The sequence below is a fragment of the Saccostrea echinata genome, unplaced genomic scaffold (assembly GCF_033153115.1).
Source record: "Saccostrea echinata isolate AGI-Se365-2 ecotype Australia unplaced genomic scaffold, CSIRO_AGI_Sech_v1 ptg000054l, whole genome shotgun sequence".
NCBI lineage: Eukaryota > Metazoa > Mollusca > Bivalvia > Ostreida > Ostreidae > Saccostrea > Saccostrea echinata.
Window position 1 is genome coordinate 45,647,634 of NW_026889803.1, and position 17,515 is coordinate 45,665,148.

A 17,515-nucleotide genomic window follows, 5' to 3' on the forward strand; every position below is an offset into this window, starting at 1 on the left:
ATGCCTACATAACGATCGATAAAAAATCAGTAAATTCATTTAAATTTTTTTTTTCACTTTTTGTTGAATTAATGTAATGCTTATTACCATTTGCATACAAATTTGACAAAACCTGAATACTGTAACAGCGAAAATGATTCTGATTAACACAAAAAAAATGGCATCACGCTCAATTTTCACAAAAACTGACATAATTTGGATGATATAACTACATTTTTTAAATAGAATGGGTCATCGTACCAATTTTTTTGAGAACGATTAATGAAAGGCAATGGAAAGATGTTGCTTTTTACACTTGCAAAAATTTGGTACGAAGACCCACTCTACATAAAAAATTAAGTTAACTTACTTAAATTTTCACCGTGGTCTTAAAAAATTCTAAGTCCAAATATGTTTGCTAAATATAGAAACTGTATGCTATTTACATGGGTATGTATGTGTGACTCCCTGGTATAGTGGTTAGCGAGGAGCTCTTTAAAGGGACGTTTATTGAGGAAAGTGTTCGAGTCATGATTTTTTGATTTTTTATTTTTTGGGGAGGGGGTTAATTTTGTTTTACTTTATAAAAAATGTCTATAGGAATAACATATTTTTCACTGGAAATAATATATATATATATATATATATATATATATATATATATATATATATATATATATATATATATATATATATATATATATATATATATATATATATATATATATATATAGTAATGAACTCATTTACAGTAAATTATTTAAAATGCCGGATAAAAATTATAATAGATATTTGAATACTTTTATTCCCGTTTTTATTTATTTTTACTACAAGCGCTTCTAGATCACCACTATCATTATATACAATGTTAACATTTTTATAATATCTCGACAATAAGTGTTAACATTCAATATGCAGATTAATTAATAGAACTCCCTACCCATGTTAGACACTTGTGACAGTATATGAAAGTCAACTGTTTAGCTTGTTTAGAATATAAATATCATTTTGAGAACTACTGTAAACATTAAAATGCTTAAGTAAATTCGAACAACTGAGATATTTTTTTCCAATAAATGTTCTTGCATAGCCTAAAAATGGGCATGGGCACATGGCTCGTCTTATTCCCCCAGATTCTTTCTTCTTCATTTCTATATTAAAGCCTTTTCACTAAAAAAAAGTCAACATTGATGGCATGCTAACTATGAATCACTATCCATCTGCTCTTAATTGCTACCATATTAAAAGGAAAGAATAACTAGAATTGTCATGCAAAAATAATAATGATGATTTAGAGGAAGCATTTCCTATCATCTCTTTCATTTGTTATTTTTTTTCTGATTTTAATCTTTCTCGAACAAAAAGCTTTTCTATGTGATAAACGCTGATGCATATATCGTAGGGAGATACAAAGAAATCAATTTCTTATGATAGATATTTATTTCAAACGTAATAAATCAACAGGAAACATTGAACTTTGATCCTTAAAATATCCAGTAAGATATCATAAAAGGGGCACTTTGTTTGTTAGTGACGTCACGTATGTTCCAACAAAATATAAATATCTTTTGATTTAGAATCAAGAAGCAACTACAAAATTCTATATTCTGTCACGGGATTGATTGATTGTATGTTGTTTAACGTCCCTCGCGAGAATTTTTCACTCATATGGAGACGCCACCACTTGCCGGTGGAGAGCTGCTGATTTTTGTCCTATGCTCGGCACATACGACCATTGAGCAGTGAGGGATCTTTTTCGTGCCAACACCTACTGCGACACGGGGCCTCGGTTTATACGGTCTCATCCGAAGGACCGGTTTCCACGTCCCACAGTGGGATTCGAACCCGCGACGTAAGGATCAACTCCTTACTCCTCGACTCTAGAGCAGACGCTCTAACCACTGTTCTATCATGGGAGTACGTGTTTTAAAAAACCAACTTCTTAAAACACTGACATATATATTTTCGATATTACTCTAGTCTTTGCATTATTACAGAGTAGGAAGACCCAAAAGATTTTCTTTAAATAAATAACATAAATTGACCTTACAGGTAGGACTAATGTTTACATATGATCCATGTATTATCTTATTCAACAGATGCTCTTCTATAGTTTATTCAGACTATTTTAATTGATTATTCAGAAACGGCTCAGTGAATGTGAGCAACATTCTATCTGGTCAATTGGCATTCAATCATGTTTTACGTTAGAATGTAAAAATCACGTCATCTTCAGAAGTGTTAACAGATATAGAGCTATGGGGGAAATTTAGTCGATTTACTTAAAAATAGCATTATATCTAGATTACAAACCTGTAAAATATTTATGTTACTGTTAATCTAATGGAAATACATGCACATTTTTAGTTTTATTAGTTTAAAGACGGTCAATTTTTGACGGTTCTGCTTCTTGTGCTCATATTGAAATATGTTGGATATTTTGGAATTTTGAAATACGGATATTAACAATAAATCTATTAATTATTCCACCGGTGACCGGTCCACAGGGGATGCTTACTCCTTCACGGTACCTGATCCCACCTCTAATGTTTTCAGAGGTCCATCCGCTCACAATTTGTATGGTTTCAGTGGACTTTTGAGCCTGATTACTGTTTGGTATCTTCACATCTTGTGTACAGCCAAGGTACAGAAAATTACAATCAATTCAATGTTGAAATCTACTCACTTGGACAGGATTAAGATTTTAAATATTCTTACTTACTAAGTGTAAATTTTAATCATTTTTACGACGAGATAGTGATTATGAATTACAGTAACATGATGACGTGACGTCATGACCAAACGATTCAGAAGATTAAACAATTTCTATCAATAAGTTAATGAAATAATACATTTTCTATCATGGAATCTTCCTTGTTTATACGCATGTAGGTTCTTGTTAAAAGTTTGTAAGCGCCGATTTATCTTTGCCTATAGACGCCAACTGACAATTGGTGTAAAAAATATGTTTACATATTTTCTGATGTATATATGGTTGGGTATTATCTTCTTTTAATAGTATTCAGTTTTCTTCTACAGCATGGCAATGTTAGCAATTATAGTTAAAGTCTGGAATACCTTTATTTGCAAAGCTTTCTTAGAGAGAAATCTCTACACCTTAAATTCCGTGGTGCAATCGGTGCATCTTCACATATGGACTTAGTTTGTTAAAAGATTAGGTTTTGACGTTTCAGTAAGTTTACACATCCTTGTGGAATTAAAATGTGTCAAATGGATGATTTAGCACGTCCTGGATTTCTATTCAGAAATGTTTAACGTTGTTATTCGAATGGTCAATATGAGACAAAAATCTATAATTCACATTGTTGAACTAATTAGAGGCGACATTATGGGTGAATCTGATACATTGTGGTCTATGCGTAGAAGTTAGACCCAGCACCTGAGGTTTGAAGCAGCAATCTCATCAGGACATTGTATTTAGACTGTGCCAGGTACAGCTTCAGATTTTACAGACCTTACAAAAGATGCATGTTGACTAATCAAGTCGTAATTATGTGATGGAATCCGTTTAGCACAGGAACCTTTTTCCTACCCTTAGTTTCAGACTGTGTCATGAACTATACTCACGCAATTCTGAGGGAATTCTAAAAAGTTGAAAGATTTGGCAGTGTTGACATAAAAATGAAGTGTTAAAATTGTTGTGCGTTGACTACATCATGGACTCAAAAATCCGTTCTAGAAATTTTTACCGCGCTGGAAAAGGCTTTATTATTGCTAAGCGTATTTCAGGTAAGATATTTAGAGGATGGCACGCACTTGTTTATTTTTATAGCTTAAAGGAAGTATGGGTTTTTGAGGAAGCTCAAAATTCCGTCCAAGATTCATAAATATTTTGTTCTTTTCTGTCTTATGTATCACAATAAATAAAACATTTTTGTGATCACTTCAAATACACAAAGATCACAAAAATAAGATTGAATATCTGTGTAAGGGATAGGATCCAAAATAATAACCTAAATGATAATGATCAATTTAATTATCAAATTAGTGATGAGTTTTTTCAGGAGTACCCAGACGTTTACAGGTAATAAGTAAATCGATAAACTTATATGTGTACAATTCAAAGTTAACTCAATGTTAGCATATGTGAGTGTTTTATAGTGATATATTTTTCGCAGTTTGGTATTTGATCAAACTTAAAACCGCCAACTTCGTAAGATGAAAATAAATACATATTGATTTCAGTTATGTAACGATGATTAAAAACAGTGGTAGTATAGAAAAATCTAGAAAGATAAACAAATTGAAAATAAAAAGCTTCTATTGTATAGCATGAAAAGCTTTACGTTTTCATATTCTATTAGCTCTGAAAACACAGCGTTCACAAGAGAGTAAGCGTTTTAATACCAATCAGTTTGACAAACAGGGTTCCCCTGTCTATGAGTCTATTTGATGCATTGCACTTACACTAAAGCTATTTAATTACTTCCTCTTTTTTTATTCCTGGTTGTGAAATCTGAAGTAATAAGAGTTAACTGTGTATATTATCTTCTCTAGATCGAATCTCCTACATAGCACATTCATTATATGACTGTATCCTTTTTCCTTGTTTGTTTGTTTTCCCATGTTTTTTTAAACAAGAACATTGCTTTAATATCTCTATGATATCCAAAATGAATGATGGACGATGTCTGGTGGAAAAAACAACTAAAATTGGATTTCAATGTTTGCTTTGTTATAAGACGACGATTTCTGTTTATCAGAAATCTGACAATAGTTAGCCTTTAACTTTGATGTGTTCTGCGTAAGCTCTATTTGCTAATGGATACATGTATAGTCCTTTATTTTATAGTGTTTAGACAGATCAATATGTCCTTTACTGATTTCATTGATATAATTGATTATTTTAATTTAATGAATATTGCTGACTAGAAGGCATGTTTCTAAACGTGATCAACTAATTTATCGCTTCGACTGATAATTCTTTAAAATAATGATTTGATACCGTTAGTTTAATTTGAATATAACTAACTTTTATTATAAATCAATTTTGGGTTGCTGAAATGGAATTGGATGTAATGTGATTGAATGTTCTGCTTCTATTCAACAGTTCATTTACTAATATTCAGTTCTGAAGAGGAAACCTTTGAAGTGATGCAATTTTAGTAACACGTCGGATTTAGCTTTTTAAAAAATGTTTAACATGGAAGCAGACACTCTGTATGACATGCTACTTTCTGCTAACATCAAGTTGATATCAGCGGAAAATAAAATTTAAAAAGAAAAAGAATAGTATCGAGTTTTGTTTTGCATCTTTTGAGTTCTTGATTTTCGCACGTGCTCTCGCTCTCAGGTTGAAATTGATTTTCTTTGAGATTTGTTTACTGTTGTCAGTCTGCCCTAAGTTTCCTTCAGAAAGTAGACACTCGTCCTATCTGCTGTTTAAACAGATCTGTGGATTTTTCCTTACTCCGTCAGAGCTCACATACTTTGGAAATCTACCGCGCAGCGGAAAAAAATGTGCTGTCACATTAAGCCGATGTCAATCCTGTTGATAAAGCCTATTTAAAGACATGATTGTCTTGTTACCTCTGTTTAAATACTATATTTCTTTAATTAGGAATTTGATCTCCCATATTGTCTGTTCGTTTCTTTGGCAAAGGTACATCATTAAATGTAATTTATCTTCTATGTGCCACAATGATTGAAAGAAAGACAGAATCACCTCATTTACTGAGATCTGTCTTCTCCGAAATCAAGTGATTTTATAACTATGTTCTTACTTCGTTACCTTTTGTTAAAGAATAGCCAAACGAATTACCTGTTAGCATCTTAATTCAGATCATTTATGGATACCTTTCTACTTTTTCAGCATCATAGTTCATCAGTTCCCCTTGGATAGAAGTGTATAAATTTTTCAAAACCACTTAAAGCCCCTGCAATAAATTTGTTTACCAATATGAGACATCTTGGAAATTGATAAAAGGAAATAAAGTATCAGGTCTGTAGGCACAAGGATCTTTGTTTGTTTGAATGTTTTAGATGAAATTTTACTTTTTTTTACAAGGTCCTCGTATGTTATCGAGTAAAAGTGATTATTTAATGTAATTATGATGGAGTTCGAAAATAAACAACAATTAACACAATACAGAAGTGTCGTTATGGGGGTATAATTAAGACATAAATTCTGACAGTGGAAGAAAAGGCAGAGACATCGTGGTTTTGACACGTCACTAAATGACTTAATGTTTCAAAATTGACTTCTTTTGCTAGAAAAATTGTTTTTACTTGGAAGTTTCCTTGTTCCTCAGTGGAAATGAAGAAACTGAATCTCTTTTGTCAATATATTTTATCATGTTACAATGTATAGTATACACGTCATTCAGGTTCGTCTACAGGGGATATTGTTTTACAGATTATTGAACTTAGTATGATAACCACTGCGTCTCATTTCCTTTTGTGTTTGATTTCGACCATTTAATGAAGCTAAACAATAAAACATCATTAGTGAAGGTGTTCAAAGGAGGAACTAAACTTAGTCAGTCGAGCAACGTAAACATTTTTGGGAGGCATACTGTTTAATATGTATACATATAGAATGGTCAAAGAAGCCAAATAAGATAAGGAAATTTTTCAAACTGAAAAAAAGTATTTGGAAATACGCAGTATAACTCAAAGAGAATATTTCTCGACATTGTAAGTGTCTGTGAAAGTACGCAGTATAGCTAAAAAAGAATTCATCTCGACAGTGTAAGTGTCTGGCTGTGGAAGAGAAGGTAAAATTTACTGAAGCTATAACTGACTTAAAAAATTCCTCATGAAAAAATCAATTATGGAAACAGATAAGAACAGCACAAAGAAGACACAGGCAATTTCACGTGGTTAAAAATACATTCAGTTGACAACCAAGGGATTTAACCTTTTTGAAATAATTGTTTCTGATAAAGAAACAGAAGTTGCCAATGGATATAATATCCAAAGATATTTGGAACCAATTATTTGTTGTTTCAGTACCATTACTCCAAAGAGTATGAAATTGTTGGAAAATGAATTTTTACTTAAATGTATTGAGTGAAAGTGTCTAATAAAACATTCAATATGATACGACAATCTTTCTAGTGATTTGATTATGTCTAATTCATAAATCAAATTGCTAACTTATCTCCTTGAGGAGAAACAGAATGAACGATTGTAAATCATAGAGGGGCACAGCAGAACACTGATACAGTATGATGATAAAAACGTTTCTGACACAGGAAAAATCCAGATACTAAAACGCTTACTTCGTGAAATTCACGATCGTTAAAAATTTTAAAATTTTCAATTCCTGAGTTGTATATACATGTACGATAATATTAAGTTCAAACAATAAAAATCAAACTAGTTTGACTTGGAGTTTCATAACAAATATTTCACTATACAATAAATATATCCTGAACGATTCATTTTGACAAAAACATCATTGTCCACGAACTTTATGGACAGCCCTCGTATGTGCAGGATTCAACATTTTGATTTATTTTACAAAAAAGTAGATATCTCTGGTGAATTTTAATCTTGTATCAAAACTGACAAAGGCTAGCTACACTGTGAAGCCGATTATCGAGCAATTTGATGGAGTGTTTTGATGGCTGTTTTATAGATTTTGTGTGTTTAACTGTCGGCTAAGACGAGTTAGATATCAGTTCCGCTAAAAAAGGTCGACATTATGGCAAGTCGATATACTATTTATTAACAAGACAAGAAATCTCTCTGATGCTTTTGTTTAAGAAATGTAGATATGTGTCAAACAGACAGAGATATATTTATATAGAACTAAGAGATACCAGAGAAGAAAACTCTTGCTGTGGCTTTCACTTCAACAATTAGATATATTAATGACGTTTAACTTTACCAATTAATGATAGTTATTTTTATTAATGACGTTTAACTTTACCAATTAATGATAGTTATTTTTATTAATGACGTTTAACTTTACCAATTAATGATAGTTATTTTTATTAATGACGTTTAACTTTACCAATTAATGATAGTTATTTTTATTAATGACGTTTAACTTTACCAATTAATGATAGTTATTTTTATTAATGACGTTTAACTTTACCAATTAATGATAGTTATTTTTATTAATGACGTTTAACTTTACCAATTAATGATAGCTATTTTTATTCGTATGTCAACAGTGAACTTGAAATAAAAGACACCACAGAGTCTGCCACGTCTGTTTCATACTAGAATGTTTTACTAATGAAAAGAAACTATAAACAATGGCCAACTTATAAATTGAACTATATATTGCTAAAAGACTTCAGTCTTTCCGTCATCAGCTTTCCCCAGTTAATGTAAAAATATTCAACAATCACCTGCATATAATGTTTATGTCTCTCAACGGATTCGATACTCAAATGCATGTTCTAAGTACGAACAATTTGTAAACCGAGGCAGGCTACTGACAAATGAGATGATGACGATGTTACAGGGTTTTCACTATCAGCATTTTGCATATTTAACGGTCATTAAAATGTTATGCTTGCAAATACAGCCTCTCGTTGGGTCATATTTGACTAACGTGTTTCCCACCTATTGTTAGGCCATTGTTTTTTGTCATTTGGACTTAGGATGACTCCGTTTTCCTTATCAATACAGCGGTCTCGCGGCTTGTTTGACAGGTCGTCAGGGGATGCTTTCTCTTCCTAAGCTCTTGATCCGACCATTGTAACCAAGACAAAATCATTAAAAACTGGAAAACAAAAGATAAACGGCCTCAGGCAAACAGTTTTGTTCTTGGGTCCGACAAAATGCATATTGCCCTCGAACCCAGTCAATAAATGTATAATATTGTATTTCCAATGAAAAACATTAAAAAAATCAAACCGTTTATGATTTAATGGGAAGGTTTACTATGTAGATGAATATTATATAATAAACCTTCCCCTATGGAGGAAGATTTACCATATACATGTAGTTAATCTACCGGTGGGATGTACTATTCTACAAAGTTATCCTTCTGGGTTATTTTTCGCTTTGCCGGAAGGTTTACTACATGTATATGGCATCTGAAAAAATAGCTTGATTTATCGATATTCCATGTTTCACTAAATAACGATTTGATTTATGATTTATCGATATTCAATACATGTGAAGACATTGCTTGATATATCGATATTCAGCATGGCAAATGAACATGTACATTAAATGGCGCGTGATCGCTTGATTTCAGAGCTACGTTATATCCGTTTTGGCACGGAGATTCGTTGAAAAACGAGAACAGCAAAAAATGCCATTTCTCCGACCTTCTGTTTGCCGCACACTTCTAAATACAAACAAATCGTTAAAAAAATCACAGGTTGTTTATAAGGAGAACGGCAGTGTTATGGTATCTATCACGGAGAGATTTAATATCTTAATAATTAATTTGCTATTGGTAAGTAATTATCATTTATTTGTACAATTGCAAGTAAAGTTCTATAGTGGATGATATCAAACTGATGAGAATAATTGTAGATGGTTAATAAATGAGTAATGAAAAACATTGTGTGTTCTGACACCAATTGCATATAAAACAACATTTACCAGTTACGATAATTTAAAAATATCGATACTCAACAGAAAATTCGAAATATAAATCATTAGATAATGACTTGTATGTTGACCCTTGACCGACAAGAACATTCCCCCTCTACTTAGAATTAATAAATATTTATTTTTTTCTTTATGATGGATAGTATCGTTCCCTTTGGTCGTTTACGAAATGTTCCAATTAGAATAGGCCAATACGGCGGAAGTCGGAATGATGGTTTCGGGTTAATCAACACTTAAGTTCCAATTCTTTCTATAGTTGTCGTATGAACTGGCTTTATGTTATTACAGAGGAGTAATCCATTTTGGTAAATGAACAAAAAATCCCCAATCGATTATTAAAATTCTTTTTGCTTTGTTGCACGGATTATTCTTATGTGTAAAATGTTAGCATCGGTATTTATTGTGAGTACATTTCATATTCTCTTCGAGGTCTGGAATTTTCAACAGTTTCTGAGAAAATGAAACGGACGATCATCTTTAAATTGTTTGTGGATATCGTGAACTAAATGAATTACGTCACGTTTTCTTTTATTAACTTCATTTTGCTGGAAAATTACTTAATGAACGTAGGATGTTATAAGATGTAGGGGAAAAACTTATTACGACATGAAATGGGCTAGCTTGTGAGGTTATTCAGCGCTCCTCATGATGCAGTCGGAAAAAAGAAAATACAAGTACTGCGCTCTTAAGCGCTGCTCTACATTTCCTACCAGTGAGTACTTCCTCATTCTTATATTATTAGTCAGTATATGTAATCTATTGTTTCTATTTAATTTTCAGGGTCGTTATGCTAAATGACCATCATATCAAGCCTGTTCTCTATAAAAACCTATAATGTTATGAAGTAAAAATTCTGATTAAAATAAACTAACAGTAATTTTATTGAAGAAATGTTGTAAAGAGCAGTAGAGGATCTGAATTTGGACAGCTTAAAGTCTTCACATCCAAGATGAACTTTACATGTAACATCATTGTAGGATCATTGTTCTCGATAAACCTGTACTTTTAGATGACACGAAGTTGATTCAAATTCGTTTGAATATCCAAACGTGTTGGCTGGTACATTTTCATATATATCTGATAATCATTAATGAGAGAGAGAGGGCATAGAAGATGGAAAATCTAATAAAGTTAATATTTGTGTGGGTTTTGTTATTGCTGTATAACATTTTTTTCACATTCAACTGTGTCAGCATTGACAGAACGAGACGAATTTAGAGCAGGATTCGCCATTCAGAACCTAAAAGCTATCTCAACGAACATTTGAATCCAGTTACTCCCGAAACTGGACAAAATAGTCTTAAACTGTCATGCCTTCTAAAGTATTCGAATTGTATTTTTTTTAAACATAATATGAATTCCTTATTTATTGCCAAAATGTAATATTCTTTCTATTTTTTTATAACTCTTCTATTGAGGAGATTGAAGTCAACAAGCTCTATCCCAATTCAATTATCATTAATCTAAAAAGTTGACATTTGTTTAAATCAATTATTTTTATTATGAATAATTATGAAGTTTGTCACGATGTAGGATTGGAATGCATTAAACTTAAATTTGATGTCAACAAATGCAAAATGAGTATTATTTTGTTACATGGTGTTTCTTTCATTTCCTAAACAGTAATAGTGATCTTGGTTTCATAAAAGGTCAATAGGTCAATGAAAACAATCATTTATGGATTTTCACTACACGTGGTGAAACTTTCTAGTATGTTCATGCAATGTAATTTGTATTGTGAATTAAGTCAATACTTAACTTCTCCAATTTTGGTAATACTTGTACTTGCTTCTACTTCTACAGTAAAGAAATGACATACAACTCTATATAATTTTATGATCTGTAAATGACACGTGGTACATGTACCGATGCACTAATATATAGAGTTTGTTTTAAGCATGTTAGCAACGGATCCAATTTTTATTCTCCATCCCAGTGTGAAATAGTATTCTTTTTCCTTCATTTCGTTGAATGTTCTTAAAAGTACTGATTATCATCTAGTTAGTTTGTCGCTGCTAAATATTATAAAGTTTATTTGACGATGCAAAATATCCTAAAATATGAAAAACATAAAACAAATTTAAATTATTTTTTGATTATTCATTTTCATTTTCAACTCTTATATGTATTTCATTTTTTTTTCTCTGAAAGTTGCAGAAAAAAATTGAAAATAAACCAATCACTCCTTTCTTTGTCTGATCATCTGTGTAGGTTTTTGCCCTCCCCTACCCACATTGATGGCACCTGCTTGTAATCGATTATACCTACGGTAGATGGTAGTTTGTGATTACCATGTCTCTCCGCCGATTCCATGCCGACTTAATCTTGATTTCCTTCGAGGAACTGCTGCGATGATATTGTACTTGTTTACATACAACCTGGAAATACAAACCACAAGCTGTATGAATTGTGTTTTAGGGATACAAAATAGTGTTTTCTCAGAAATTGTTAAAGTTTGATTTCTTAGTGATAACCGAGTTTTAGCACTCGCAAATTCGTCATCGCACATCCCTCATTTCATTCTACTTGCTTTATACATAAAAACAATCCTGGAATGGAAACATTATCTAGTTTTGGATATTCTTTTCAGCTATTTAAAAATAGATGAATATCAAGTATTGAACTGAAAATGATTTTAGAAATATGATTAATGCGATAAGTAAACACGATCAAACATAAAGGGCTTCATGTAAAGCCTTTTTTTTTTAATCGGTCCCTTTTGATTATAAATTATGTATCATATTTTATTAGAACTACAGCAAACATGAAAGCAAGTATTGGCTTATTGCAAGTCCACTACAACTCCACAGTCCAATGCAATTACTCTTGCACATGTAAAGTTAAAAATATGACAATATACAAGGGTTGGTTTACAAGCCTTTCTAAGTAAAATCTAGCTTCTTTTAATTCTTCTAATTTTAATGTCTTTGCTCGAGTTGGAATTTAACTTAATTCACATAAAAGGTAGTCATTACACTGCAAAAATACAGAACCAGTAGGATAATCAGTGATAATAATCCAGATTATCTCACCTGAAACTACCTGATTTCCATGGTAACATTTAGATAATTGAGCAATTTATCATCTATTTGAATCTCTTTAGTATTTGTAACTTATAGTCACGTGAAAATATACACGCACAAACTGTGGAAACTTATAGAGAACTGTCTCTGAAATACATTCCGGATAAGGATCTAGGCGTACTGAGCATTAGATAAATGTCCATTGCCCTCTACGACTTTGTCCTTGTGGCCATTTTATAAACAGGGGAACGAATCTAATGAATAATGGAAAGTGTGGTTTTTCTTTACAGCGTCACGTAGCAATGAGGTGAACGACGGTATGCCGTACAAATCACACAAAGAGAAGAAGTCCTTATCTCGTCTAAACCTGTCCAGCGAGAAAGCCAGCAACAGTAAAGGACCGGTAAGTACCTAAACCAGTAAGTAAAGGACCAGTAAGTACCTAAAGCAGTAAGTAAAGGACCAGTAAGTACCAAATTCTAAAAATAACATCAAAGAGCAGGTCATAATCGAGGTACACAAGAAACAGTAAAGGACCGGTAAGTACCGAACTGCAGTCTGGTCACAGTAGAGGTAAAACAGCAACAGTAAGGACCGGTAAGTACCGAACTGCAGTCTGGTCACAGAAGAGGCAGAAAAGTAACAGGATCGGCAAAATCAAGGAAGGATGAACACATTTAATTTTTCATAAGATTAAAGGTCACAACACGTGAAGCTGCAGGTACGGTGATATTTTTTCTAGAAATGGATAGAATATGAAATAAGGATACATGTAGTTTTGCGTAAAGAGAATGTGTATGAATTATAAAGGAATATGTTTGAATATCAAACGGCGGGTATGATCGATCGACAGGGGATGCTTACTCCTCCATGGCACCTGATCCCACCTCTTGTGTTTTTTTTTTTCGAGTTCCGTGTTTACTCTGCTCTCGATTTGTATTGTTTCGATGGACTTCTGAGCTTGATTACTGTTCGTTATCTCCATATTTCATAAATACCACTTTGGTAAGAGTTCTGATCAATTCAACTGCTTTTTTAAATAAAGAAAAAGTAGTAATAACTCACATAACTCACACAGCCAAACGAATTGTCAATAACGTAGAGAAATTTAGACAATAAAAAAGTTCTTAGAAAGAATCCCACCTAGAAAATTTTTAAAATTTATTCACAAATCTGACACACTTTCTGTCTGATGATTTATACTCTCTTCAATTTTACTGGCGACATCCTGATGAAAGCATGCACTCAAGTAAAAAACAATTATCATGAATGAAAATATAAATAGAAAGTATAGATGGATGTAAACCGAGGATTCACCCACTTTATTAAATTTGCAGTCTTTATTACCATGATAGCTCTGTTCTAGATATTCTAGACAGGGGCGTTATTATTTTGGAACAAAACCCATTCTTCTGCCGTCTGCCCCGATAGATTATTTTATAATTTACAATAACAATATAAGACTTGTGTTTTGAAGTTGCTGTAAACACAGAAGATTAATTTTTGTGATCTGTAAATGAAGAGAAGACATTGAAAAACGTTTGAAGCTGTGATAATGAGATTTTTTGGCCGCAATGTTTTTTTAAACAGATAATTAGCGTAGGACTCTTATATTTTTAATCCGAGATTCCTCTGACTCTAACCCCTGCTTTTATATTTTGACATGTCTCCCCTGCACATGTCAAAATATAAAAGCAGGGGTTAGAGTCAGAGAAATCTCGGATTATTATATTTTATGTTATATATATGTGCTTTGTTTGCTATTGAAATTCATGGCATTGGTGAGCACCAACATTTTTGAATTTATATTTCAAACTTCTTGCCCCTAGAACTAACATTCATTACTTTAAAAAAGTTCAGCAAAAAGGCGGGTTAATATTTATTTATAAAAATCTGTGTTTTTTTAATCAAAAAAGCGCTTTAATTATGTGCAAGTAAAAAGTCTTCTGATATCACAGGCTCGATTTGACATTTTTATAATATATACAATATACATATACATACTTCTGCTTTGTGGAGTATTAATATAGGATCTCCCATAGTTTTTCGTTGGATGCTTTATCCAACGAGTTGCCACAAATGATGGGAGATTCTTTTCATCACATAATTTACACATAGCTATTTCGTGTTTTACACAGTTTTAAATTAGTAAATCAACAATATTTGACTTGATCAACCATTGTGACTTCATAACCTTGGATATGATATATATATTTATATATATATATATATATATATATATATATATATATATATATATATATATATATATATATATATATATATATATATATATATATATATATATATATATATATATATATATATCCACTGTATAAAGGAGTAAAAATGTAATAAATAACTGCTCCTAGTATATGAAGTTTACAAATGAAATTGATGTGGTTGTGGACTGTACACATTGTGGTCAATTCGCAAGTAAACATCCTCAATACAACAATCAGAAGTGTGGCGAATGCACAAAGACAATACAATCATATTCAATTAATCAATAAATGCACAACAAAATGACAGCAAACACATTCAAAAATATGGGTCAATATACGTGTATCCATGTATTCTGCAATGTTCAGAATACTTTTCCAGTTGGTTTGGAGCATGAAAGAGAAAAATCTAAAAATGTTTATACATGTGTATAAACAAATTGTAAATATTCCTGGAAAGATTAAACCAACAAGAATTCTAGAGAAAAATGCGCAAAAATCAGACAAGCTTAGATATGCATTTTAGGGCATCACTAAAATCTCTTAAAAAATATGTTGTTATTATCAGGATAATGAAACTAGAAATCAAATATCATAGCAACAAAAAATAGTAATACATGTAACAACATGACAAAAACATTTATATTTTAAATTTGGTTAGATTCTTATGAAATTAAAATCACATAATATGCTAACAACCGCGAAGTAAACATGTAAAAAGAAAGAATGAAGAGAGAGGGTTCTTTTATGTAACCATTATTCAATATAATAATAACATGAGGCAATTCATTTTCAGCTTTCAGACCTTGAAGAGGAATTTATTTTTGCCGCTGAGTTCGGGGACATTCCGACTGTTAAGCGACTATTGGAGGAACACCCAAGCCTCAATGTCGATTTCAGTGATATCCTTGGTCGCACTCCACTTCGCCTGGCGGTGGGCAATGAACACTTGGAGGTAATGTATATTTCACTAAGAACCTCTCAGCATCTGTTCAATATCATGCAACACTGATGTGAATATAAAGGTGTTAAGAATCGCTATCGGCAACCTATTAAAGAGAGACTAATTACCAATAATAGGTAGACTTGTAAAAAAGGAATGATTAAAAAGATAAGGAATCGTAATAAATATTACAGCTCCTCAAAACACTGCTTAATATAAAACTTTAAAGTGATAGAAGACTTTTATAAACGTCAAAGAGGTATTCTGAAATTAAAATCGTGTTTTGAAGTGTAATTGCCTAATTATTTAGATATCATTCTCTCAGAAGTGACATCTTTTATTACAATGGCAGGTTGTAGAACTGCTACTTGATCGTTCGAATGCTGCCAGCATCCATGAAGCACTGCTACAAGCCATTAGTGCAGGTCACGAACAAATTGCAGAGACAATATTAAAACATCCCAAATACAGAGACGTCAAACGAGAAAACAAACGTTTTGGAGAGACAGATTACTTCTTTAATACCACCAGTGAGGACTCTCCTTTTTCTTCCGATATCACACCTCTTATACTCGCAGCAGAGAGGAATCAATTTGAAATTGTCCAACTTTTGTTGTTAAGGGGTGAAACAATCAGGAAACCCCATCATTACTATTGTAACTGTCAGGAGTGTAGTAACAAGCTGGTCTTTGACCAATTGCGATTAGCCAAAACTCGACTGAACGCCTACAGGGGTCTGGCCAGTAGTGCCTATATATCACTGTCCAGTAACGACCCCATACTGACAGCATTTGAACTTGCAAGGGAGCTCAGATGTGTTGCAAAAGTTGAAAAATATTATAAGGTGAGAATTCAAAGAACGTAAAATGAGAAAATTGTAACGCATTGCATTATTATCAAGCAATTTAATCAATATTCATTTTTTTTCAAAGAACTTGTACTTATCAAGTTCACTTTGACATCCCCTCATCAAAACCCGAAAAATATAACTTAAACTGGCGTCAGAATTAAAGATATCCTTTTTATTTGTACTTCTCTAGAGATAAGTTTATGATTTATAGAAATTATGTTATCTAAACAGCCTTAAAAATCTTGATGATATATCATATTTTATTCTTTTAGTGTTTTGTACTAGTAACTTTTTCTGTTTTCTACTTTCAGAGTGAATATTTAACATTAGCAGATCAATTAAGTGAGTATGTGGTTCGGCTACTAGATAAGGTTAGAGGTCATGACGAACTTGAAAAACTTCTAAACAAAAAGAAGCGTGAGGCTGATGATGAAACATTTGAGCAATTATCCAGATTGAAATTGGCAATTCATTACAATGAAAAGAAAGTAAGTTATTTAAGTTCATTTTTTTTCTCTGGTATTGAATCGTTGGGCAAAGAAACTAAACAAACTATCATACACACAAACAAACAAAAACAAAAACAATCTTATTTTCAATAAAAAAAAAAGTAAGAAAACTTTCCATAAGACGTGTATATAATGCCTTTTTATGCCCATTACTTGGTACCTGGGGAAATATCTTGATTGTCATATCATAGTTTTGCTAACAGATTAGATGCCTTTAAACCAGACAGGAGGTTAATGTTCTTTAGTCTTTGGTATCTTGATGACAACAATCCCATTTTCTGGACATCTTTAATTATCCAACACAAACTGTATCTTTGATGTTTGTTGATTTATTAGAATTGATAGAATAAATTATATGTCCACTATTTTAATCAATGTTCTCTACAAGATGGTCAATGACATCTTCTAGTGATTTCAAGAAAAACTATTTGTCTCTATTTTTTTAT

At 32.0% G+C, this 17,515-nt stretch overlaps 1 protein-coding gene across 1 annotated transcript in view; it reads left to right on the top strand.

The window, feature by feature from the left end:
• LOC133204560 (short transient receptor potential channel 7-like) overlaps positions 1-17,515 on the top strand; it is a 37,882-nt gene that overhangs the window by 8,899 nt on the left and 11,468 nt on the right. The window contains exons 2-5 of the mRNA XM_061340309.1: positions 12,836-12,948; positions 15,564-15,722; positions 16,063-16,554; positions 16,872-17,048. Coding sequence (XP_061196293.1) covers positions 12,836-12,948; positions 15,564-15,722; positions 16,063-16,554; positions 16,872-17,048 — 941 coding nt within the window. The remainder of the gene's footprint in view (positions 1-12,835; positions 12,949-15,563; positions 15,723-16,062; positions 16,555-16,871; positions 17,049-17,515) is intronic.